The 25,938-nt window shown below is 38.3% G+C and overlaps 1 protein-coding gene across 2 annotated transcripts; it reads left to right on the forward strand.

Moving 5' to 3' along the window:
* Window positions 1–3,032: 3,032 nt before the first annotated feature.
* Window positions 3,033–25,779, forward strand: DDX26B (DEAD/H (Asp-Glu-Ala-Asp/His) box polypeptide 26B). Of its 2 annotated transcripts, XM_010289661.1 has the most exons (16): window positions 3,033–3,178; window positions 3,901–3,990; window positions 4,309–4,492; window positions 5,269–5,397; window positions 7,447–7,610; window positions 8,720–8,872; window positions 10,444–10,576; window positions 16,572–16,666; window positions 17,404–17,514; window positions 19,184–19,399; window positions 19,879–20,002; window positions 20,579–20,721; window positions 21,088–21,319; window positions 22,004–22,396; window positions 24,235–24,328; window positions 24,749–25,779. In XM_010289661.1, exons 1-16 carry the CDS (start codon window positions 3,059–3,061, stop codon window positions 24,846–24,848), a joined length of 2,481 nt encoding a protein of 826 aa, XP_010287963.1. In that variant the 5' UTR covers window positions 3,033–3,058; the 3' UTR covers window positions 24,849–25,779. The 2 variants fall into 2 exon arrangements, with proteins under 2 accessions (XP_010287963.1, XP_010287964.1); XM_010289662.1 differs by lacking the exon at window positions 17,404–17,514.
* Window positions 25,780–25,938: the final 159 nt, after the last annotated feature.

Genomic DNA, 25,938 nt, shown 5'->3' on the forward strand with positions numbered 1-25,938 from the left:
TTCCATTGTAAATGTTTTACCCCCATGTGTTTTTGCAACAAAGTAACTCAAAGAGCAGTCTTTGCTAGAAGCCCCTTTGGGAACTACAGCCTGGCTATTCCCAAGAAGCTGGAGTAATCTGATGGATGTTTTTACCAGACAAAATGAAGCAGTTTCACCTACATCTGAGGGTTCGTAGAATTCATACAAAAAGATTTTTGTGATTGTTTTAAGGCAAGCTTCTTTAGGATAACATGAATCATCTTGTTGGGATTTGGTATTCTTTTACGGGGGGGGATGATAATAATTAACTAAGTCACTTTTACTCCAAAGCAATGACTTGGTGTTTGTACTTTATTTGTGCCTTGGGCTGAGACCACGTGTGGGGTGTTGCTGTGGCTCAGCTGATGAAATGCTGTATTTTGTTAAGCCGTGGTTGTGAGGGGGTATTGATGGTGTTTTACTGAGCATTGCTCGGCTGATCGAACTACACTGTTCCTTTGAGCTTCAAGTGCAGTTTGATAAAGCTGGGCCAATCCTGCCGAAAGTCTGTTATTTCTTTGCCCGATTGCTGAGTTTTCTGTCTCCCTTGTACTAATTTAAAGCTTGAAGAACTGGTTCAGGGAGCTAAACTTGACCAAAAACTATTTCTGTTGAATCTCCTTATGATAACTTACCATTCTGAAAAGAAGCCCTCCTAGCTTAGGCCTGAGAATGCAGCAGAGACATTGATCATCTCATGTCCTTCCTTTTGGCTCCATTCTTGTGTTTGTTGATGGCTCTAAACTTGTCAGTCCTATGGCCATCTTACGCAGCCCACAGTGTGTATTAGAGATTGGCGGTGGCATATAGCTGTTTAAAAAGTATGGGAAAATACCGTCCTTTTGGTTTTTGCACAGCATGGCATAGTCAACAGGTGATTGCTGCAGAGCTCAGTGCACCAGAGAGCAGAGAACCTACTCAGAGGTTGTCTCAGGAAAAGTTAGACTGTCTTGAAATGATTCTCTCCATGTCTGTGTAGATAAGATTCCTTGTGGAGCACAGGAACATCTCCGGTGCCAGATGATGGTGAGCTTGGGTGAAAAACTGCTTCCTTACTGCAAGAATGGTTTGGAGAGTAAGATGTGATAGCAAGGCTGATAATTGTGTGAATATCTGGGGTTTTCAAACTTTGCTTGTTTTCGTTGACACAGCTTAAATCCTGCACCAATTCCCTGTGAGCTAGTGTTTCCTGAAATAGCTTCCGAACTCTGCAGCATACCATTTTTTAAGAGAAGGGTATGTGCATCACAACTGATGCTGAATTGTTAGCCCTGCTTACCATAGGATCCAGGGTGCTTGGTAGGACTGATCCATCGTCATCACTTTTTGCTGTTCCTTTGAATGTTCTGCAGGCTTTATCAGCAATAACAACTTTTTTCATGACCTCCAAAATTTCAAGCTGTGATACTGAGACTCTCTAAACAGTGATTTGGTTCTCTGTTACATGAGTGTTTGCAGCTACTCCATAGAAAGTTTTATGTTGTGAGGTAAGGGCAGAAGAGTGTAGTTAGAGGGCTGACAGTTGAAATACCAAGGTAGGAGAAAGGCAGGAGGTTTGTAATGCAGAAGTGACAGAGGGTGCTTGGTAGTACGTTAAAAGCATGAAATGAGCCTGAGGGGTGTGTAGAGGAAGTACAAGAAAAATGGAAGAGTTGAGCAAGACTCATGTAATAGTAAAAGTAGCTGATTATGATTTGGTTTTTCCTTCTACTAAATTCATATGCTTGCTTGCGTCCTACTTGAGGAAATTGTGGGAAGGGAAGGATGCGACTAGGGAGCAAAGATGGCTGTTACTGTTACTTCTGTATCTTTATTCTTTTTAACTCTCACTGTTAGAATTTTAGCTCCTGCATTAGCACACGTTGCAGATGCATTGATGCAGATGCATTGATGCAGATGCATTGATGCAGATGCAGCCTTGATTTATGGAGGAAAGAATGAAAGGGGGATGGGTGTATGTCTGAAGAAGCAGCAATATTATGCTGCTTGTCTCTTTGTTTTATCACAGAATCATTAAGGTTGGAAAAGACGTTTAAGATCATAAAGTCCAACCGTTAATGCAACACTAGGACATGTTTTAGTGGGCTTGGTGAAGTGCCACATCTACACCTTTTTTTAACACTTCTAGTGATGGTAACTCCACCACTTCTCTGGGCAACCTGTTCCAATTTTTGACCACTCTCTCAGTAAAGAAATTTTTCCTAATATCCAGTCTAAACCTCCCCTGGTGCAACTTGAGGCCATTTCCTCTCATCCTATTGCTAGTTACTTGAGAGAAGAGACCAACACCTCACCACAACCCCCTTTCAGGTAGTTGTAGAGAGCCATAAGGTCTCCCTTCAGCCGCCTCTTCTCCAGACTGAACACCCCCAGTTCCCTCAGCTGCTCCTCATAAGACTTGTTCTCCAGACCCCTCACCAGCTTCGTTGCCCTTCTCTGGACACGCTCCAGCACCTCAGCGTCCTTGTAGTGAGGGGCCCAAAACTGAACACAGTATTTGAGGTGCAGCCTCATCAGTGCCGAGTACAGGGGCACAATCACTTCCACTCTTTCTGATACAGGCCAGGATGCTGTTGGCCTTCTTGGCCACCTGGGCTGGCTGTCAGCTAGCACCCCCAATATCATTGCTATTACTTCAGCAGCTGCATTTCTGATTTCCAAACTTGACAGTTTCCTCTAAAAAATTCACATGCTTAATCCACGTACTTCTGTAGAGGCAACACAATTAATAGCAGCTTTCATGGTAAGAGCTGGGTATTTGCAAATTTTTTCAAATGCTTGACAGTGCATGTGTTTTGTGAGCCTCCCATTGGAGGCTTAGCTGTATGTTTCACATCAAGTTGTGCATACATGGATTAGGTGTGTGCAGCATGTAAATGATGCAGTGTATCCATTAATAGAGAATATAATTAATTTTTGGTGGGAAAGGAGGTAAATAACAACTTGTAGTTGATTGCAGTTTGTTGCTAAAATAACTAATAAGCTTTTTTTTTGTTTTATGTAACAGGCTGGATGGAAGGAAAACCATGCAACGTTTATGAATGAACTGAAAAATCTTCAGGCTTCAGGACTAACAACCCTTGGTCAGGCGCTCAGGTCATCGTTTGACTTGTTAAATCTCAATAGATTAGTGTCTGGAATAGACAACTATGGACAGGTAACAAATCTGTTTATAGTCTTCAGTCTTTTATTTTTCTGTGTTTTTTGAAGTTATGACAGTAGGGGAGGAATTGTGGTCGTTCAAGTTTTGGTTTTGCATTTTACTATTTTTTTCTAAATGTTGGATAGCTGCGTGTTAAAACTTGAACTGTAAACTTTTTTCTTCTTTTTTCTTACTACCTCTGCTGAACATATCCTGGAATATACTGGCACTTTTTTCCTTATTGGACTACAAAGAAAACAGTAGTAGAAATGACCCTGACTGTACATACACAATTACTGTATGGGAGTATGTACGCTGGATGGCAGCGAATCTGCTTTGCAGTTTTATGTTACCTGTAGTTAATGTCCTGACTTCTCCTCTCTCACATTTGAAGAGTCCAGTTAAAAGTACTCTGTCTTTAGCTCCACTGTCACCATGAAATTCCAAGTTCTTTGTACTACTACCAATTTATATACTGCTTTTGTGGGCTAAAGGGGTTTTGTGCTACTACTGGAGGAAAAAGACTAGTAATTCTAAAAATCTTTAGGGCTTGTGTGTGAGTGCACAGAGTAGCACATCTTGCATAGTGTTCTGTATGGCTCCACACCTATTGAAAGAAAATTACAGAATTATTTTGAAAGATTGCTCATCTTACTGTTTATTTTATAATGACAAAAATACAATCCTATCACTGAGTGTTAAAGTTACTCTTAGCATTCCTGTGCTTTTGTTTCTAGGGAAGGAATCCATTCTTTTTGGAGCCATCTATTTTGATTACCATCACAGATGGAAACAAACTGACAAATACGGCTGGAGTTCAAGAGGAGGTAAACTTGCATTAAATCCTTTCAAGTTATGATCTTGCAAGCTGGTACTATGCTGAGAGTAATATTAATTGTTTTTTCCTGCTAATAGTACTTCTGCCTCATCTACCTTTTTTTAAATAATGTTTTATAATAGAGAACAGAAGCTACCTATACTGTCATTGCCCAGCCTCTAAATTCATAGTTCATATGGGTTTCCAGACTATAACTTCAGATAAATTAGCGGATAGGAGAGAAATGGGATCCTTTACAGAGTAATGAATAAATTTGAGTATTGGTTTGTCAAGTACTTGAAAATAGTCTTAAATCTTTCTTTACCAGCTTCATCTTCCTTTGAATTCTCCTTTGCCTGGAAGTGAACTAACCAAAGAACCATTTCGTTGGGATCAAAGGCTGTTTGCTCTAGTGCTGCGTTTGCCAGGAGCTGCATCTGCTGAACCAGAGCAGCTTGGGAGTGTGCCTACTGATGAATCTGCTATCACACAGATGTGTGAAGTTACAGGAGGTAACTGGATGTTACTTTGTTTTGGTTCACATTTTGTGTTTGCCTTAAAGTATTTCTTTTCCTTTGATTCAACTTGGAGCTTGGTTTTCAGTAGCATGGGAGAACTTTAAAAAAACCGCGTATTCCTATTTCAGATCTTCTAGATGTGAGAGAATTTTCTTAATGCACCAGTAGGAGGGATTAGAAAATTTCTTAGATTGTCCTTCCAGGGGTTGGCTTTGCTCAGTCATGAGATTCGTTACTTAAATGTTGAATTGAGTGGGACAGGTATTACTGAGATGTTGATTCTGCTGCGGGGCTAATAAGCTAAATTTAATCTTAAAAGAATTAATTCTGGAGCCTGTTGCTTGAGATGTTCATCAGAATGTTTTTGAATTGATGCTTGGAAAAAATGTTGCATGGAAGGTGGAAGTCTGGGAGTGTGAAGGAGTTGGTAAGGTTTGGGTAGACAAAAGCAGGTAGAGTACATAGACTTGGTGAAATCGGGCGTTCTTAAGGGCGTTTATAAAGTTGTCCTTGGACCAGCCTGATTTAGCCTTAATGGCCTCTTTTACTCATTAGTAAAAGCTCAGCAGGTTGTTTGTTTTTTTCTTTGGTTATATTGCATTTGAGAAGCATTTTGTCTTTTACAGAAACTTGTAAAAAGTTTGTTGCTATTATTTTTTACAAAACCAAAAGCCTTGGCAGTGTGACTTATGTAATAAAACATCTTGCTTAATTAAAATTACTCAAAATTTGCTTTTGTGTTTTCCCTGTGTAATTTATCTCTTGCATAGGTCGTTCTTACTGCGTTCGGACACAGAGAATGTTGAATCAATGTTTAGAATCTCTAGTTCAAAAAGTCCAAAGTGGAGTTGTTATTAACTTTGAAAAGTCAGGACCAGATCCAGCTCCTATTGGAGAAGGTATCATAACTGTGTGTCTATTGTTGTTGTCCCCCCACCAATGTTCAAGAAGAAATGTTTTGTATGCATGTGGATGTCCTTAAGTGTCTTTGGTGTCCTTCCTACCAGCTTCTCGCTGTAGTTTCCAGGATGCATTGAATGCCTAATACATTCAAAAAAAGCAATTAAGCTTATATGCTTCAGTGATAGAGCTCTGGTATCTCTTTAAATACCCAAAATCATAATGCATGTGCTGTTCATAGCTTTTGAGTAGTTTTATGTTTAGTCTTGTCCTTGTTATATTTTTACAAGTGTTAGTTTGATTCTTGATAAGTTAAACGGCGCCATATGTTTGCACATATTTGTATGGACGATCTACCTGCTTGCTAACTCTCCTGTCACTCTTTTCTTGCCTCTTTTTGGGGGCTGAGGGAAGGGATTTTTTGCAGGAAGCAGTAAAATTTGAAGTAGTGTTGTCAAAAGTTTGTTTTATAATAATTACATCCAGGACTAGTGTATTTAAACACTTAAACATCTCTAATCTCAATGCTTAATTTCCTGTACATTTTCATTCTCCTAATTGATCATAACACAGTAAGTTTCAGTTGAATGTTCTTAACTGCAAGTGAAAAAATGTGTGCAAAGAACAAGGAGTTACTTTGCTAGCTGCAAGTAAAGTGCATAACAGGGAAGAGGAAAATGTACTCTTAATGTGGAGCAGTTTTTCAGATTTGCAGTAATTCATGGCTGAAAGGAAGGCTAGAGAGCTGACCAGTTCATGTTTAGGAAATGAGGATGTTCCTGGAATGTCAGAAACATAATAGTTTTTAGGATCCCCTGAGCATCCTAGCATAGCCAGCTTTCTTCCTGCTTTCATTTTTTTAATCAACTTTTTCTTGCTGTATATATATGTTTTTTTTTTTTTCCCCCTTCCTTTTGCTTATTTAAATGCCATTTTATTCGAAGGCTTTCCTATAATACTGTGCAGGACAGCACCTCAGCAAATTCCTGTGTCTCTGTCCCAAATGTTCTCCTGTGTGGCGCAACGGCTGGTGAAATTTGTTTTTTGGTTTTGTTGTTCTGTTTGGTTTTATTTTTGTCGCACTTAAATGGCGATGCACCATGGATAGGAATGTTCAAAAATATTGAGACTTTCTCTCTTTTACATGAATTGAGAAAGCCCTAAACTAGAGAGAAATTTGGTGGGATTTAACAATGCTAGAAATGCTGTATATATAATGCAGAGAAACCAAACTGATATAATACCATGCAAAACACCTTTCAGATACATATTGGCCAGCTACCTAAAGCAGGGAAAATAGTAGTGTAAAATATCTTTACAATGAAGAAGATTCTTTAAATGTGTGATCTCTGCTGTGCCATTTGCTTTGAAGAGCAGTTTTTGAGAACTGATGCTGAGATTCTGTACTGTGACAAACTTCTTTGTCCTCAGTGTGAAGGGGTGTCTGTGCTGGTACACTGCAATAGACTGGCAGAAAACACTGGTCTGTCCTGTAGAGAGTGGGATTTAAGTGATCTGCGAATTATTACTCATGAAAAATGTGACAAAATCTGTGCCTGCAAGATGCGTCTGACTTCTCTGTAAAAGTTTTCTCTACTTCCAGTTTCCACTAGTGGCAACATCAGTCAGAGAGCTTCGCATCCCATGTAGAAAGACTGTAAATGCAAGTTCTTAGTCTTTACAGGTCTGGCAGGACTAAAAATGCTAGGCTTGCTGTTGCCTATCAGATCTATGACAAAGTACTAAGTTTAAGCAAATAGCATTTTCCATATGTGACTATGCCTTGCTGCACTAATTATCCAGTGGCTATGTCACAGAAGCAGAAGGGTAGATGTGGGCAAATGTTATCATTGTTTCTCAGATGATACTGTTCTAAATTTTGATGTATAGTTTTTTCAACCACTGATGTAAACATCTGTATGTCTTTGAAACAGTTGTAATGAAACACCTTATTGGTTGTTAATCCAGAAATTTTGCTGGGGGACAAATGCATGCATGTAGCTTTTTATTTTCTTTTTTGTTGTTATTTTGCTTTGTTTAAATTTTAGATGGACTTGTTGATTCATCCAGGCCCATCAATTCATTTGCTTCTCAACCGTGGCATAGTTGTCATAAACTCATTTATGTACGGCCTAACCCTAAAACGGGTGTTCCTGTTGGGCATTGGCCAATCCCAGAATCTTTTTGGCCTGATCAGAATTCACCAACACTGGTAAGTAAACTAAGAACTGAAAAAAGGATTCTACACCTAATGAAACAGACTGAAAATGAATAATAAAGTGGTGTGTTTGTAGAGTGGAGTGGTGTGGTGTGTGGGTTTTTTTTTTTACTTTGTTTGCTAATATGATCTGACTTTGCTTTGAAAGGGTAGTTAGAACTATTTATAACACTGAATGGTATAATCTAATGTAGGTACTATATGCTGTGATGTGTTTTTGCATCTGGAAGGTTTACTTCCATGTATATGGTTAGTTAATTTGGTAAATGGTTTTTAAAAGATTATAAAATTTAACTATAATTACTTTACATACCACAAATCATAGTCAGCCTATTAAATATAAATCAAAGCTTTATAAAACGCATTTATATGGAAAAAGGCATATATATTTTTGATAGATCAACCATGTTTTCTCTGCTTAGTATTACTTCATGTATGGACTCTTTTTTTTCATTAGCAGGAAGAATTAAAACTGAAAGAGAAGAGTTACCTCATTCAGAAAATGGGGGAAAAACCAGCATTCATTTCTCCTTTTCTTAATGAAATGATGATGCATTTGGCATGTCTTACTAGCCTTTCTAAATGTATCTCTTGTTAGACATATTCTGTTTCTGTACTTTGCAAGTACTTAAGGTACTGTTTTTCCCTCCCATGATTCAAGAGGAAAAAAATTGGACTCAGCAGGGAATATCTTGACATATCATTTGTGAAGCGAGCACAGTTTCACATCTGTAATTCTGTGAACATCAATCTGGGAAGCAGTTGAAGTTTTTTTTTTTCTTTAAACTTATCTATGATACTATAGGTTGACTGGCACAGAGGCTTTTAAATATAAAGATAAATAGCTGAATATTAACCATGTTTTTCTCTTGGTGGGAAGAATGTCTGTGTGTGTGTGGTGGCTTTTTTTTTAAGTTAGAGAATGACTTAAGCTCCCACAATAGAATAGAGATTATGTCTTTCTGTCTTTTAAAGGAAGTTGAAAAAGCTGAGAGTTTAAGCCTATAGGATGGTAAAATACATGTGTATAAAACTTTAAGAGAATTTGTTTGCCATAAATACCAGACAATTGATATATTTTTTTTCCCCCCCCTTTCTTTTAGCCTCCACGCACAGCTCACCCCGTTGTGCGGTTCTCCTGTGTTGATTGTGAGCCCATGGTAATAGACAAGCTTCCTTTTGACAAATATGAGCTTGAGCCTTCACCCTTAACACAGTACATTTTGGAACGAAAGTCTCCCCATACCTGCTGGCAGGTATTTGCCCTTTATTTTATTCTAGAAATGTAGTGGGCATCCTAAGGTACTTTAGTCTTTGTAAGCTTGGAGAATTGGGGTCTGGTTGCATACTCTGCAGTTGAGGAGAGGAAACATGTCAAGGTTTCAGTTACCTCCTTTCTAATAGAATTATCAGGAGTCAGAATGAGTGTTCGCTCTCCAGGCTTTGTAATCTCATTTAATTCTGTTTCTAGGTTCATCTCACTTTGCTAAGAAATGTGTCCCGCAGGTTCCATTTTCGGCTAAATTGAAATTCTCTGTAGGCTTCCATTTGCTTACAGGGAAGACCTAGCACTAGTTCCTGTCATGTTACCTAATCAACAGCTGCAAATAATTTCCACTAGATTGTTGAAACTGCTAATGGGAATTGAATGAAAGCTGTTGATCTTGGTGACTAGGTTGGCCTTGAAGAGGTCAAAGTTCTGTTGCTGAAATCCTTTGTCACATGTTCCTCTTGTGATTTTTGGATAAGTGATTTGTTTCCACATCCTCTATATAATGGTGTTTTTGTAAAGAATAGCTTAATATGTACACCAGCACATATGTTTAGTATGATACTTTAGCTGGAAAGGTGGGTTTGGAGGTATCTCAAGTTTCCCTCTAAATATTACAACTTCACTGAAAATACAACACACACATTCAGGAGAAAAACTGAAGTTACTTTTAATAAACTAATTTAGAAAATGTGCTTTAAGCATTTATAGGTACATTATTTGCCTAAGTTATTAACATTACTCTGCTGTTTTAAAAAACCTGCTTTTCTTCTCCCAGCTACATATCAGACCCTTACAAACTAGAGAAATAGGCTTATTGTCATAGAAACCATGTAACAAACCCCGTTCCTCATGCTCTGAGAAAAATAGAGGAAAATAACTTTGTTTTTAGTGCAAGGTTTCCTTTTTTGGGGGAAAACAGTTTTTGATTGGATATGGGCTATTTGACTGTCCCAACAAGAATATGTGCCATCTTTATCCTGTTGAAATAGTTGTTTGCATGTATTGCTTTTCAAAGTTAATACCGCTGTATATACACACACACACTTTAAAGAAAACAAAGTCCATGTTAAGAATGTTGACACTTAGAATAATTAAAAGATGTTTCTTGATTATTTGTTTTGGTTAATTTCTGTGCTTAAAAAGCTTCGGATTTCTTTTTATCAGTGTTGTAAATTGTAGTCATGCTATTTTATGAGTCAGACTAATTTCAAATAGGTTGTTTTTTAACATATTTTCAACAGATGTCCCCTAACCTATTTTCAGAAACTTTTCAGGGCATCACTTCAAAGTAGTTTCACTAAAGCACTAAAGATTATACTATGAAGAGCGTTTCCATACTTACTGGTGTAGACTAAATGTTGCATGTCTCAGTTTTGTGACTGGGGAATGTTAACTGCATGCTCATCCTGATGTGTGCAACCTCAAACTTGGCTGTTTTTGATAATTTGCTGTCTTAATGCGGTGGGATTCAGATTTATTTTAGTTTTTAAATGCCCCAATGCTTAATGTTCTTCATATTCTTCTAATGCAGTGACATCTTTTATTCTTTACCAGGTATTTGTGAGTAGCAGTGGAAAATACAGCGAACTTGGCCATCCGTTTGGGTATTTAAAAGCAAGCACTACTTTAACCTGTGTAAACCTCTTTGTGATGCCTTACAACTATCCTGTTTTACTTCCGTTGCTAGGTAGGTAATAAATTTACATTGGACTGCCAGTGCAGCTACTTCAGAGTAAAAGAAAAACAATAACGGTTGGTGTTCTGCCTTAGTTTGAGACATTATAAAATAATGGAGATCAGAGAGTAGAGAATGTTGCAAACTCTTAACATAATTTGGGAGGAGAGGATTTTCATACCCCCTCTCCCTTTTTTTCTCTCCAGCAGAGGAGGAGAGCTACCTGCTTCCAGTGCATGTTTGATGCTGTTCACCTCCTAGACACGTAGCCTCTTCCTTAACCTGGAGTAAGCTTCAACATCCATTCTTTTCCCTCATTTAGGGTGTGGTGTATCCAGGTTTTGCAGTTGCTCTTGCAGCAGCTATTTTTTTACTGCAAGATCAGATGCAGTGTTTGTCATGGGTGTTGGGAAGAGGGAATTCCCTGACGCAGTTTAGAGCAGTTAAGAACGAATTGAGCAGTGAAACAGTCTACATTTCTTCCCTGCCCAAAGGACCAGTGTTTTTTTTTACTCCCACAATGAAATTACTTTCTACAGGAAAGGCAGTATGAAAAGGTGCTGTGTGAATAACTGCCATAATAGTTGTGGCTATAAGGGTTCTGGCATAAAGGTAATGGCAGAGGGAAGAGTTTCGTGGGTGCTACTAACCCTTTTAGTTGCAGATCTGTAAAGCTTTTTTGTTCTGTTTTTTGTGGGTATGTTCAGTGATACAGAATAACAGTGGAGATACAAGAGAATTAAAACCAACTCTTACTGTCTTACACAGGATTTTTCCATTCATTTCTAGAAAAAAACACAACACAGTTCAGGAATTCTTTTTCATAATCCTGGCCATAACCAAAAAAAGAAATTTGTGCTTGCAAATAATTTGAGTATGACTTACATAGTCATCCATGTAGCCTAATAATTGTCCCAAAGTGTGCAAGTAGGATACTTCTAGACTAAGCTAGAGTTTCTGCAAGGTTGTGGCTCCTGAATTACTGCAGCAGATCCACTATCTGAAAAGCCATCACTGATACTAAATGAATTTCCTTTATTCATTTTGATGCTGACACTTGCAGTTCTGCTGTGACTTCCCTGCTGGCTCTTGTCTTCCCCCTTCCTTTTTTGCAGGGGTGTAAAACTCTTCCTACTCTTTGGAGAAAGGCAATTTTCAGTATCTGTAGTACTGTTCTGCGGTTTACTCACCTGGTATCCCACATCTTAAATTTCTGAAGGCTGTTGAAAGGAAAATGCAGTGCTTCCATGTTGCCAGAGTTAAAAGCGGATGTTTTCTCTAAAATGCAAATATTGTGCATTCCATATTTTTAACACAAACACATACACAAAAGTGTTATGTTCAGATCTCGTTCCAGGACTTTGTTCATCCTTGGTCTCTAAGGCATAGTGGAATTAAGTTCTGTGGAATATACATAAAACATGAAAGCAGTTCTGGCCTCCCTTCTACTTAACAGTACAGAAAATGGTTAAGATGATAAGCAGCGTATGTGTTAAATTATTTGTAGATATTCTAAAAAAGACCAACTCTGTGTTTGTGTCTGTAGATAGGTAGGGGTTGTGTCTATTTATAAACCCTCCCCCTGTGTCTGCCTTAATGCGTACCAGTAGTGGATACTGATGGTTCAGTAGAGGACTGATTTGCATGTGTAAAACCAATCTTCCATTACTCTCACCCAGATTAAAATGAGAGAACTTCCAAGCCCGGGAGAAATCTGCTCTATTCAGCCACTACCACCCATATTGGTGCATCGGTGAGGTTCTAGTGGCTACTGCCATACTGGTTGGAGGACTGGGATTTATCTTGGGATAGTACTGTGGATAATCTCTCTCCCTTCTTTCTAGTGACTCTTTCAGACAAAGCCAAAACCACTTTACAACTACGTTATTTGTAATATCATGTGGCTTATGTGTGTTCAGCCTTATAAACAGATAGCAAGGTGCTTAAGAATTTTTTTTGCATTTTTTTATTCCTCCTGCATTTTTGAGCAGGGGAAGTTTTAATTCTGTTTTTGGAAAGTAATGTAAGAGACAGCCCTAAAAGACAGGTAAGGTAGGCACGCATGAGGAAGCTTGCAAATGATACTGGAGTAACCTGAAACAGTTGTAGTGGTCCATGACTGAAGGAGGTAAATTGTACCACATCCTGTAGGTTTGGTGATTTATATCTTCATTTCTGCAAGAGTGGATTTGGAAATGCTGTAGCCTGTCCTAGCTTGTAACTTAATGGGTTTGCTTCTAGAATCTGAAGCTTTGTAAGGAAAGGAGCCGACTGAGACTTCATAAAACAGTGAAGGTGCACAGTCCATGTGTTAACTTGACCCGTATGCTATGGTAATTTGGTTGTCTGACAAAAATTCTGGTCTCTAGAGCTTTTACAGAGGTAGAACAGACTGTGTCAGAGGTACTGTTGCAGCTGAGCAGCTCCTTTTTGCTCTCATAGGAAAGGCTAGAGCGACATCATGACTTGAGGTGATGGTTTGCTCTGAGAACTGAGGAGGTGGGGTGCAGTTCTTGTCTTTCCTTTTTTGTTCAGTGTGAGGCAGACTTTTGAAGACAACTTTTCAGAGACAGGTGCTGACATGCTTTCATGCTGAATATGTTTGGCCTATGGATTATAGATGTTTCCTCTTGAAGGATTGTTGCCCTTATCTGATACAAGCAAAACTATTGCACTTCAGATATTCTTCTGTTTAAAAAGAATTGTACAGCCAGGTTCATGAAGTAGAAATGAAACAAGGGGTTAGAGAGCTTAGCAAAGATGAGGTATACTTCTGAATGCTTCTACCTTGCCTAAGATGTTTCCTTGGCTGATCTTAGCTGCATTAGTCGGAGGGCAGGCACTGCTGGGCAATAGGAGTGATTATTCATTGTGAGTGACAGCAGAAGCAGTAGTGAAACAGCCATGATGAAAATGGGGCTAATACCCTTTGTCTGTGGGACTAAATATGCAGAAGGATGAGCATTTAGAAAATGTTTGCCCCTGAAGGACTGCAACATGGACAGTTTCCTTTTGATGCCTTTACAGGCTCCTTGAGAGAACCTGCAAGTAATGATTTTATATTTTGGAAACCAAGGGTTGTTGTTCTCACAAACGTGAACATGGCGAGCTGTGGCACTGGGAGGGAGAGCTAAACATTTTGTATCAGTGGAAGAAGAGTGCCACAATACCTTTTTTAATAGTGGATACTATTTTACATTGTAGTGCCTTATTTTTGGCTAGATTGTTTGCAGGAAAGGGTACTGCTTTCCATGAATCATGAATCTCTACTGCTTAAAACAAAGGAGTATACTTATTAGTGCAGAGGTTTTAGAAAGCACAGAGAATTATAGGAGTCAGCAGGGAATGGTGGTGTACTTGCTCGGGTGGAATTTAATGTGAGTGGTGATTATTTTTTTTTTAAAGTGTTAAGTTTTTACTTCGGGTTACATGGTGCAAGCTGTCACTCAGAACTAGACTGTTGACACGTGAACTGTTCTTGTCAATTAGGCTCCAGCTGAACTACTAAAATTACTTACTGACATTCTGTCTCTCCTGCTCTTTTTTCTTTTTTACTGTTCCCTGAACTTGAAAGTTCCTGAAGTCCCCTTATTTGGTACTGGGTATTAAAGATGTGTATTGGTATCCTGTTTGTCACAGTTTGGTTGTTTTGTACATGAATCTGAAGTGGGTAAAGACTTCGCAACACAGTTTTGAATTAACTGATCTGTCTATGGTTTTACCTGATCTTTTGAATTGTTGCAGCTTGTGGCCCTTTCTGAGTGGTATTTAATACCATGTTCCCAATTATCCAGTGCTTTTAGCTCCCTCTGAGTTCAGAAGTAAAAAGAATTCTGCATTAAGTAGACTATACAGAACATAGTATCTGAAAATGAATAGGTTGGATTAAAACTGATTTATGAAAGGATTTTTTTAAAATACTTTTGGATTTTATCTACAAAAGTTTGGGATTTAATCTGTGAAAGACAGTTAACTGGGTTACTGTTTACTTACTTATTTATATAAATGATTATGTGCAGCCCAGGGCACAGTGGGGTGCCTATTTTACAATCTGATGACAGTGTATGTCTCAAACTCTTGGCAATAGAGGCAGGTAAGATGTTGATGGTGATGTTCTCTTTGAAACTTGTGGCTGTGTTTACCACTGTGACTGTCTTCCTTTTAGAGGATAGGAGTTCCTGCGGTGAGTTCATGCTGTGGGGAGGCTCTCATTTTAAATAGACAAATTTTTGCTGAAGCTCTACTTAGATCTGAGAACTTCTTACTTGGATAGCAAAGATCAGGGAGGCGCTTTTGCATTTGACTTCTTGGACTACAGCTGTGCTGTGGATTAAGAATCATAGCTAGCTGAGCGTTATGAACGTCTGTGCCGTTTAAGAGTGTCTGTGTAGTCAAACTGCTGTGGTTATATACTGGTACAACCTTCACGGTTTACAAAGTCAGACAGTAGTAAAGTGCTGATAAGGGTTTTAATGTTCAAGCTGTACTCATAACCAACTCAGACTTTAAAATATCAGGACATAGTATGATACTGAACATTTTACATTTTAATTTTTTTTATATAATTTTCAATTTTGGGAGAGTGGTATAGTTTAACTTCCATTTTGCTGCAAAAAGCTAATAGGCTTATAAGATAAGATTTTATATTTGCCATATGTCATGATATCGTCACAGGATCTTTTGGATAATGGTGCTAAGCATGTGGTATACTGAGATTTTAAATGGAGTTCTAACTTGTCCTCTCAAACTCCACCCCACTTCCTTCAGGCCAGGAAAGAGAACAATTAGCATCTGTAGTGTGGCTTTTATGTGTGATACAGATTTCATTTAGATTGGAAAATACCTGTAATTAAGTGTGGTCTGACTGAGAACTTGGAAAATCGTATCTTAACATCTGTTCGATTTGTGCAGAATACTATGCAAGTCAAATTTTCTTCTCCAAATATATCTTCATAAAAGCTCAATCTGGAGAAAACAATTTTCTTGTTGCATCTGTCTTTTGCACACCCTCTTCTGTGCACCTCTGTCTCCTGCAGCTCTCCCCAGTTAATTTTTGGACATCCCTTTCTCCAGTCCTACATATCCTTCCATTAGCCTCAGTTTGCCAGCATGTTACAGCCCTGCTAAGGAGAAACTTGATCTCAATTAATAATCCATAATTTCAAATGATAAACTGCAGGATACTGTGTTTTTGATGTTTAGAGATCACTGTTACGGTTTACAGCGTGCACAGCAAATAGGTACATGCTTCAACACAGTGATTCCTAAACGGCAATATGCATACCTCTAGTGCAAGCAAGGTATTTCTAAAACAGTATCCAAAGGAAATAATCTGGTTGCCCTCCTCTTAAAGGGCAGCAGTTTTTGTAGCTAATTACTGGCTCTTGTCTATATCTGTGGGAGAGTTTGCTGCTTTGGCACAAGGCAGGTAGTGTGGCTTGGAGGTACGCCCCTTCTGCTCTTATCAGCAGAGTCCAGCAAAGCTGACCAGAAGGATTCCCTGCTCTGTTTTTTGTTTTGGTGTTTTGTTGTTTTTTTTCTTTGATGCCCAAGAATGTTTTTACTGGAGTCCAGAATTCATCATACAGGTTGAACAAAACAAAGCTGGGCTGAAAATGGAAATTGAACCAAATTAATGTTGTTTGGTTTAATCAGATACAGGGAGTCCCTGATGATGCAAGAGAGGTGAGGGAGGTGAAACTCTTTAACAAGTGGATCTTTTGCACCTTCTGTGCTGCTAGTAGTTGTGTGCAGTATTTAAGTCTGGTGTACCTTGTAAGTTTGCCTATAATGAGGACTTGTTCTGGATTGTCTACTGCAGCTAGGACTGGGGATTCACAATCCTTCAAACCTAAGGTTAAGAACAGTTTTTTGTGGGGAAGCCCCATTGGGAGATGGGCGGAGGGAGAAAAAAATGGGGGGAAACCTGGCACATGGAATTTTGGGTGATGCTAATGGTCTGGGACTATATAAATGAAACCTTCTTTTGTTGTTTTCCTTGTTGCAGATGACTTGTTTAAGGTTCACAAACTTAAGCCAAATCTGAAGTGGCGACAGGCTTTTGACAACTACTTAAAAACAATGCCTCCTTACTACTTACTGGTATGTTCCTTTTTTTCATTTCATCCTGCTGGGTATAATGGCTGGTGTGACCAGAGTCCTGTGCATCATACCTCTTCCTAGTGAATTTTGTTTACATAATTATGATGACATTTTAGGTAGTAAAAATTTTGCTTTGCAGAGGTATGTAGATCAGGTCAAACATTTTTAAGAAATAAGTTTCTAGTAATATTGAGTAACAGTAACTATATTAAGATATTAAATATGTTTTCTGTTAATTAAATACGAAATACGTTTTGATCTAAAGTACTTTAGATTGTTCAGAGAAATAAAATTTGGCATTATTTTTGTAACTTGATCAGGAAGATGCAGTTTTGCTTATTAATGTGGGTGAAGCACTAGAACTTGGGAAGCTGATACTAAGAGAACTGGCTGGGCCAAACAAAGGGGGGGGGGGCACTGTGTCACCTTTTACACGTAGCTTGGACAATGCACCTCAATATGGACTTGCATCATCCCGGCTATTCTGGTACTGAGCCTTTGAGTGGAAATTGCCAGTGGCACCACACTGTGTGATGTCTTGGTAATGTGGCATAATGTCCATTGCGAGCTAGTTAGACTACCAAACTCATGTTATCTGAATAGACTTGAATTTTAGTGGCCAAAAGTGGAAAAGCTAGAGCACTAATCCATGTGCCTTAGCTTCCTGTAATTGATCTTATAAATTTTTTTTTTAAAGACTTACTCTCTTACTATTGTGTATTTTGTTTTCCTTATAGCCATTAAAGAAAGCCCTAAGGATGATGGGAGCTCCAAATCTGATATCAGATAATTTAGATTGTGGACTTAGTTACAGTGTTATCTCTTACCTTAAAAAACTCAGCCAACAGGTAGTATTGATAAAACCTTTGCAATTAGAAGTGCGTTGATTATTTAGTTTGTGGTAATCTCATTATAAAGCAGTTAATCCCTGTGGGAATTCATATGGGTATACAGCATATATTATAACTGAAGATCGGTGAGCATTTCCACTGCACATATGGATGAATCCAGAGTGGTTCTGTAGCCAGTGATTGTGCCTTCTGTAAGTGGTGGAGGGGAGTGTGAAGGAGACCTCTTCAGCTATATTTTAAGTATCTGCTAGATTTTTAAACTCTAAAGATTATCACTAATTGGATTTATGACTGCTCTTGCCATTGTTCTTCACAGCTGAAGTCAGGCTTGCTCTCAGTCTCATGTTTATTTCCATGTGTGCCTTGGCAATGTGTATGTTCCAAAAAAAAAGTGTACATCCTTGCCCATGGCAAATGAAATCACAGTTCAAGCTTTATATCCAAGTTTCCTGTTTCCTTCAGGACAAATCCATTCTATGTGTTAAGAGTGAAATAGTCTTAAATATCTTTTTCTCTTTGTTAGAGAAAATGCCATTTCAGGTGTAACTGACTGAAAGCCCTGCCTCCTTAGCACAAATGGTTCTTGCAACAGTAGTTCAACATCTAGAAGTCAGTGGGGAAGCAGCGCAGCCTTTAAAATTACAAAGAAAAAATCCTCCACCTTAAAGAATGCACAAAAAACATTCCAGAAGCCTCTGAATGATTGAGCATTAGACATAAAACTTCCTGTGGTATTTCAGTAACTTAATGATACACAAATTCATCTTACTTATTTGCAATATGGAGTCAGAATGGCTTGAGATTGATACTGTGGTTTTCACAGATATTCTCTGCACATGAAACAGTTTAAATGTGTTGGATGCATTATAACATCCTGTATAGGGACAAGCAATTCCAGAATTCTGCTGTGCTCCTGCTGTCCTTAAATTCAGAGTTTCCCAGAGATAATGAAGCAAATCCTGCAGAGGATGAGATCTGGGGGAAGTGGGTTGCAATCGCCATGGGTTTTGGGGTGTTGGTTGGTTGGGGTTTTTTGGAGGTGTATTGTAAGTGGGTAAAAATCTTACTTTGAATACAGTTAAAGCTTAATACAGTAAAATTATCTGTAGCTATAATAAGAAATCTGTGCTAATTGGAGAAGTAATATGTTTTTAGAAGCTTACTGATGAAGCAAATGTCTCCTAATGACTTTTCTCCCTTGTGAACATACAGTACAAACCTTAGTTCATAGGTTGCATCAAAAATGAAATACAAAATTATGCTACTGTATCTGAATGATACTATTGGTTTAGATGCAAATTCACAGTAACTTAAGGCATCCCACCTTGCATTTTTTTTTCTTTCCCTTTAAAGATAATTTTTCAGGGGCACAAAAGAAAGTCACAGACTTGCAGCAAAATCAGGGATATTCAGAGACCTCCTACTGACATACGAATTTAGATACACTGGCTAAATATTTTTTTCCATATGCTAGCACTTCAGGATTTCTTTCTACTCAAGATCTTAACCTATGTAATCCAATATATCCCTGGGTAGGTAGTTGTCCTGTTTGTTGAGTAGTTGGGAACTACATCTATAGTTTTATTCTGTTAATGTACTATGTGTTTTATACTGGAAATCTGCAATGCCTGCTGATTCTTTAACTCATGGTGTGATTCCATTGTAGACAAAAATAGAGTCGGAGCGGATAATAGGTTCAGTGGGTAAGAAAGTTCCACAAGAAATTGGAATAAAAGTGAAAAATCACTCCAGTGGCCTCTCCTTGGTACACAGTAGGGATTTTAAGCAACTGCTGCAAGGGATCACTGGGGAATCTCCACTGAGACTGGCGGAAATGAATGTTAAAGAATTTGCTGGCTTCCACATAGGACTTTTAAACAAGGTAAATAGTGCAGTGATCTTGCATGATTAAGCAGTTGATCTCATCTGTTTTAAATGGGTAACTTTTATGGAATTAGTGTAGAAGGAAGTAAGTACTTGCACTGAATCATGAATAGTGCAGCATAAGCATAAATAATGAGACGAGTAAATGCAGTTTTTTGCCATTGCTTTTGGGACACTGTTTGAAAATCCCATGGCAGTGAAAAAACATTACTGTGTTTTAAGTGACAATCTCTGCAAAAGATAGCTAGTGTTGTTCATCCAGGAATTAAATGCTTAGTCTTAATAGAGCTGAAAGCGCTAATGCTGAATAAGGTCTTGTTGAAAAGACAGCCATTGAGTTTGCGGTTATGAAGCTCTACAGTTCATTCAGAATAATTTTTTTAGCAGTTACCGTTATTACAATTCATAGAGGAATTTCTCTGTGCGTGAGAGCTAACTTTTAGTTAGCTAAGTTAATTTGTTTTGTTATAAAACTAGGATTTGAAGCCACAGGCATTCAGAAATGCATATGATATTCCTCGTCGCAGTCTTCTAGACCAGCTAACTAGAATGAGAACCAATCTTCTGAAAACACACAGGCTTATCTTGGGGCAGGATGAAGGTAAGTAGTCACTGTTCTTCCTTATTAGTTTGGAGAGAGTACAGTTATTTTTTTTTTATTCCCTGAAGTAATGTTTTTCTGTCCTGGGTGTGGGAGCAGAAGTGGACATTGCATCATTTGTTGAGTCAGTCAGTGTCCTTTTCTTGATTCTGAAGGGGAAAGAAGGAAGTTTTTGCCTTCTGTCATGCAAGATGTCATGCTTGCTTTGAGTTTTAAAAACAAGTTTAATGGGAGAGCTTGCCTGTACAATAAGATTCAGTAGACTTGTTTTTTATAGTGATGGTGGCTTAAAGCAGAGCGCAGCTTATTTTGTTTTAACCTTATTAGGTGCTGGCGGTCTAAAGATGCAGTTGTTAGCATAGAGATTGAACTTACTTAATTTTCATTCTTCTGCCAATTAAGCTCAACTCTTGCCAGCCTTATTTCTAAAATTCTAGTCTTCAGCTTTTCCTCTATAGTGGGAAAAACGTAGTCATTTCTAGTTCTTAAATGCTGACACTGGTAATTGAAGAGTGTGAAGTTTGTATTGCCTTAGTTTTAAGGTAGACTAAATTAAGATTTCTTGTTCTGTGGCAGATTGCCTTCATAGTGTTCCTGTTGCTCAAATGGGAAATTACCAGGAATACCTGAAAATGATGCCTTCACCACTTCGAGAGATTGACCCAGATCAACCAAAAAGACTTCATACATTTGGCAATCCATTTAAACAGGATAAGAAGGTAGGAGGAGATGTATCATATTTAACATGGCTTGAAAATAATTTGTGAGTAGAATTTTCTCTCCAGCAACTGCAGTATGTTGCTAACCTGTGTAGCTCTTCTGTCATGTGGAGAAAGGAGTGGTGTCTTTAACGTGATCCAAGAGAAATGTGTAAAGAATCATGCTGATTTACAGAGTAGCACTGGTCTGTCTCTGCAGTACACATTTGGCATCTCTGTTCTGGGAGCTGTAAGTGTTTTGAAAGCCACCTGAATTTTAACAGAGAGGGACTTGTTTCATAAATTTATTGATGGAGTATTTTATACTTTCTATTATATACAATTTCTATTTTATACTGTTCTTCAAAATTTTTTTTTTCTTTGCAGGGTATGATGATAGATGAAGCAGATGAATTTGTTGCTGGGCCTCAGAACAAGATTAAGCGTCCTGGAGAGCCCAATACTCCGGCGTCACTAAAGAGAAGGCGTAGCATGTCACCACTGTTGAGACGGCCACAGTCACCACCCGTCGTAACAAATCATGTTGGTGGGAAAGGGCCACCATCTGCTTCTGGATCCCCACTGTATCTGAACCTCAAAGGTGTCCCAGCAAATAAAGGTATACTGAGGAGTTGTACAGCAGCCTCCGTGGTCGCAACTCTTTTTGCTTTCTGAGTTGATTCAAAAGGGTATATCAGCATATATGTATGTGTTGGTGTTAATTAGGACTGAGTTTCTTTTGTTGGCCTAGATAAACAGGCTGCTGCTATATGAAGCATATATAATGAAGCCTGGAATAAAAAAATAATTTTGATGAACTGTTTTAAAAAAAATAATAATACTGAAAGTTTTTGCCAAGGTGATTTGCAGGTAGCAAGGATTTCAGATCAGCTTTTAGTTCTCGTTTGTGTGTTCTGTAGTGGGGAAGGAAAGTTAAGATATGGTTACATTTTGAATTCCCACAAATAGGAATTTTCTTACCCATCTATTGCAGCAAATGGAGTCAGAAGAAAACTACTAGCTAGAATTGGGGGAAGGAAAATACTAGTTTGCTTAGAAATCACAACACTGCAATAGGAATACAGAAAATGGTGACTTCATGATAGTGATACAAGATGGTAACAGTCCAAAGGGAACTGTTCCCTTGGTCACATCAAAGGCTGAATAAAAATATAGGAGAGTCGTTCAGTGCTATCAGATCACTAAACAGTACTTCAAACAAGAAAGGATGCAGAACCATTTCCTTTTGGTTTTTATGATACTGCAGTTATGCACGAGTAAAATACATATTTCTAATTTGTAGATACCAATAACAGTATTGTCCAAGATGGCAATGGAGAGAAGAAAGCAGAAAATTGTCAGACACTGGAAAAGCAAATTGATGGCTTACCTCTGCAAATGGCTCCTTCGGTTCCAGCTGCTATGGGGGAGGATGAAATGTTACCCAATGATTTAGACTCTCTACCTGTTGAATTCAATTGTTTAAGTGAAGATGGGTTGGATCATAAACCTGGTACCAACGCACTTGTTCGAGGGCCTCTAAATTACAGTGTGACTGGAGATGACCCAAAACGGGCTATAGAGTCTACTTCCGAATCTGTGCCAAATTCATTCAAAATAACACCTATGATGTTGGAGGGAAACAATGCTGATATCAAAACTAAAGTGATGAAAGAGGTTCGCAAACCTGGAAGAAGTAAGTTGTTTTGTTTTTTCTTATTAGTGTATTATACATGGTGTTAGAGAGAAGACTTTAGATTTTGAATAATTTCTGATTGCTTGTATATGAGCAGTGGAGGGACAAAAAAGGAAGAAAGTTCTTGCATGCTGGGCAGGTGAGTTGAAGTTTAGTCAGCAATGCTTGGGAAGTTGAGTGCCAAGTGACCTTGTTTGCCCTTGAACATTAACTGGTATGAGAGGTATCCTGTGAAGCACCTTTCAGAGATTTTGGTTTTGTTACTGATGATCTAATGAGACTAGATAGACTCTGCCTTAAGCTGCACTGCTCCTTGCGTATGCATAGTGTACTTTGCTCTCTGTCCTTCAAAACTTCCTTTGGAGGGCAAAGGCGTGAGGGTGCCTCTTGGAATATGTTTGAAAGGGAATCGTAACAGTTAATAGCAAAGTGGTATTTTTTTATTTTGCGAGATAGTGTAATTAGTGGTGGAACACTATTGCAAACTCTTAAGAACTGAAGACTAAAAATTACTTTCTCCTTTTTTCCTACAAGGTTTGATAAGCCCCCAAAACCTAAAATGTTGTGAGAAAAAGTAACTTGCCTCCTGAGCTTTTCTTACCTGTTTTGCCTGTACTTGTATACAGGATCAAAACCAAAACACTAACCTGAAACTCCAACTAATGTATATGCTGTAGGATTTGCCACAGGCATAATCTTTCCATTTTTTCTTAGCTGACAGATGTCCCTAATGTGGTCTGTGTCTGAATGAATTATTTCTAGAAATTAAATTACTGAATATTTGTCTAATACATTGTCAAGTTCCAGTAATTAGTATAATAGAGTATTCTTAACTCTTCTGTTTTTCTGATCTTCCATTGCTTTCCCAAAACTCAGTATTTTGTTGAGGCCTATAGTCATTGTGGGAGGCTGAGGCTGTTGAGAGATGAAGCCATTTTTATGACGCATTATGTATTTTATTTTTAAGATGTTTTAAAACTTCCTACTTGGGTATGTCTTTGCTTCCTGTTTTGCCAAGTGGACTCATCTAATCGTACCAAATTCAAGTCTGGTAAATGGTGGTGTAGAGTAAAATAGTACTATGTTCAGTATGAGTCATCTGTCTTGCTGCAGAGTTCAGGCAGATGTTAAAGAAAGAAGCTAAATGGTAGTAGGGTCAAATATGTACAAATATTCACACTTCTGACCATATATCCTCACTGTGCCTGCTGTATCACTCTGAGCAGGCTTTTAGTCATAGCACCATAAATATCTTCATACAGGGTTCAACTACGGAAAATACTGAAACAATGCTATTTTTTTATTTGTTTCTAATTTAAGGTATCCAGTTCATTCTTTTGCAGTGGATGTATTTACTGTGTACCAGTAAGATAGTTATATTAATTGTGCTCACACTAAGCACTGATAATTAGTCTTTCTAAGAGAACTAATCCTACCCTCTGCTTTCGGAAATGACAGCTCTAGGTTAAAATAGGGCTTGGTGGCCCTACGTGCGTATTAACTGCCAACGATGGCACTGTGTTCATGGAGATATGAGGCTTCTCTATCTAGCCTGCATTTTCTGAGGGCAGATGTTTCTAGCTGCTGCTTTTAAAGAGAACCTAATTCTTTGGTGCCACATTTGAATACCAAATCATCAGTATCACTTCAAATTATTGGTATCACCTGCGTTCTGTGCATAAAGACAGTGTGGGCTTTTTTCTTGCCTTAACATGTATTACCATACACAGAAGTGTGAACCTCTGGGCTTTATTTTTTTATTTTGGCTGTTAAGATTTATTGAAAATGCATTTGTAAGACTTATTTTTTAATACATGGTTGGATTTTTATCTTTTTAGATTATGAAAAAATTTTCTCTCTTCTTGAGGAGGTACAAGGACCTATGGAAATTCAGAAGTATTTCATTGAATTTGCTATCAAGGAAGCAGCAAGGTTTGTATAGATATAAATGGCTCGGAGTCATAAATTAAATGTTAATTTAGATCATGAATAAAAATCATCAATCAGTAAATCATAAACTTTTCCAGAACTGGTATTTTCTGTTTTCCTTTTTGACGTATTTCATTTACTGTAGTAGTTTTAGTGGTCAAACTACCATTATATTTTTATGGAGTAAGTGGCCTTTACTTAAAGTTTAAATGTGAAATAGAGAGACGGGTCATTATTGAAGATAGACCCAAAATTTGGGTGGGTTGGGGAAGGGCAGCTGTTTTAAATTAAATTTCCAAGCTCTTCCATACTGGAAACAGAGATCCTCTGGTAACATGGTTTGTCATGGCTGAATAGTCTTTGAGTTTGTTCAACTGTATTTTTGGAAGAAAAAAATTAAATTGCTCTCCTTCTCTTCCTTAGGTTTAAAAAACGGGTCTTAATACAACACTTAGAGAGAATACTAGAGGAACTAGAGTTCAACAGCCTACCCAACAGAGTTAATCATGTCAACAGTAGATAATAATGTACCGGCCAGACGAATGTGGACCAGGAATGAGTTTGCTGTGCCGCAGAAGAATGGAAGAGGATGTAGCTGCTGCCCTCACCATCTTTGCAGTCAAGTGATTTTACTGTCACAGTCTGAGAAGAAGCAGTGGAGCTTTAACTTTAAGAACCTCTATCGGCAGAAGCTGGGCTATAACCTTAAGGATTTGCTATGAAAGGTGTGGCTTTTTTCCTGTGGAGGGTGCTATTTGCTCAACAGGCTGAAGAAAATAACCATTGCTGCCCCTCCTGCAGGTGATGAGAATTTACTCATTTGAACGCTGTCATTAGACATTTTACGTGCTATAGGCAGCAGGTTGCACTAAAATGGGGCACTGTCAAATGCACACACTGTCTGCATCGTGGAGAGAGCCCGTGTGTTCCCAAAAAAAAACCCTCCCAGAAACACCTGCACTGGTAAAATTGCATGTTGCCACCACAGAGACAAGGGTCTTGTTCCCAAGAACTGCTAGCCATGCCTTTAAACTTGAGATTCAGTGTAGATTGAGAGTAAAGAAACTGCTATTGTGTTAATGAAAGCTAAAGACAGCCCTGTGACTGTTACCACCTGATGGTCACTAAACAATCTACCTCAGACTCTCTTCTGTTTTGTCTGCAGACATTATGAAAGTGCACCTGAGGCTTCCCAGGTCCCCGACTTCAGTTCTCTTTCATCCTGTGAGGAGGACGGAGATTCTTCAGGTGGCCTTGGCACACGCTGTGCTTTGGAAGCACTAAAAGGAAACGCTTTTAAAAACGTGTATTTTAATGTTCATACAAAAGAGATTATTTTGAACAGTATTGTTACCAGATCACTAATTTGATATTTTAACTGTATAAATTTTTTGGAACATATGTGTATATATAAAATAAACCATTTTATTAATTTTTAATAATTGCTAATCTGAGGAGTCTGTAGCGGGCAGCACCGAGTTCCTCCAGTTGTCTGTTACCAACAGACTGCTAATATTTTTGTAAAACCAGTAAGTAGTGTAGCTATATTGCAGCTGAACCTGATCTGTAAACCCTCAAACACAGCTTGTGGTGATAGTTGCAGAATGCACTTG

This window comes from Phaethon lepturus, unplaced genomic scaffold (assembly GCF_000687285.1).
Source record: "Phaethon lepturus isolate BGI_N335 unplaced genomic scaffold, ASM68728v1 scaffold30476, whole genome shotgun sequence".
Classification (NCBI taxonomy): domain Eukaryota; kingdom Metazoa; phylum Chordata; class Aves; order Phaethontiformes; family Phaethontidae; genus Phaethon; species Phaethon lepturus.

What these genes read in the sequence shown, in the direction of transcription:
- DDX26B (XM_010289661.1), top strand. Translation starts at nt 3,059, where the DNA reads ATGAATGAACTGAAAAATCTTCAGGCTTCAGGACTAACAACCCTTGGT. An exon ending in CTCCCCATACCTGCTGGCAG is followed by an intron (nt 8,873 to 10,443) that starts GTATTTGCCCTT and finishes ATTCTTTACCAG; the next exon opens with GTATTTGTGAGTAGCAGTGG. An exon ending in GCTATCAAGGAAGCAGCAAG is followed by an intron (nt 24,329 to 24,748) that starts GTTTGTATAGAT and finishes TCTCTTCCTTAG; the next exon opens with GTTTAAAAAACGGGTCTTAA.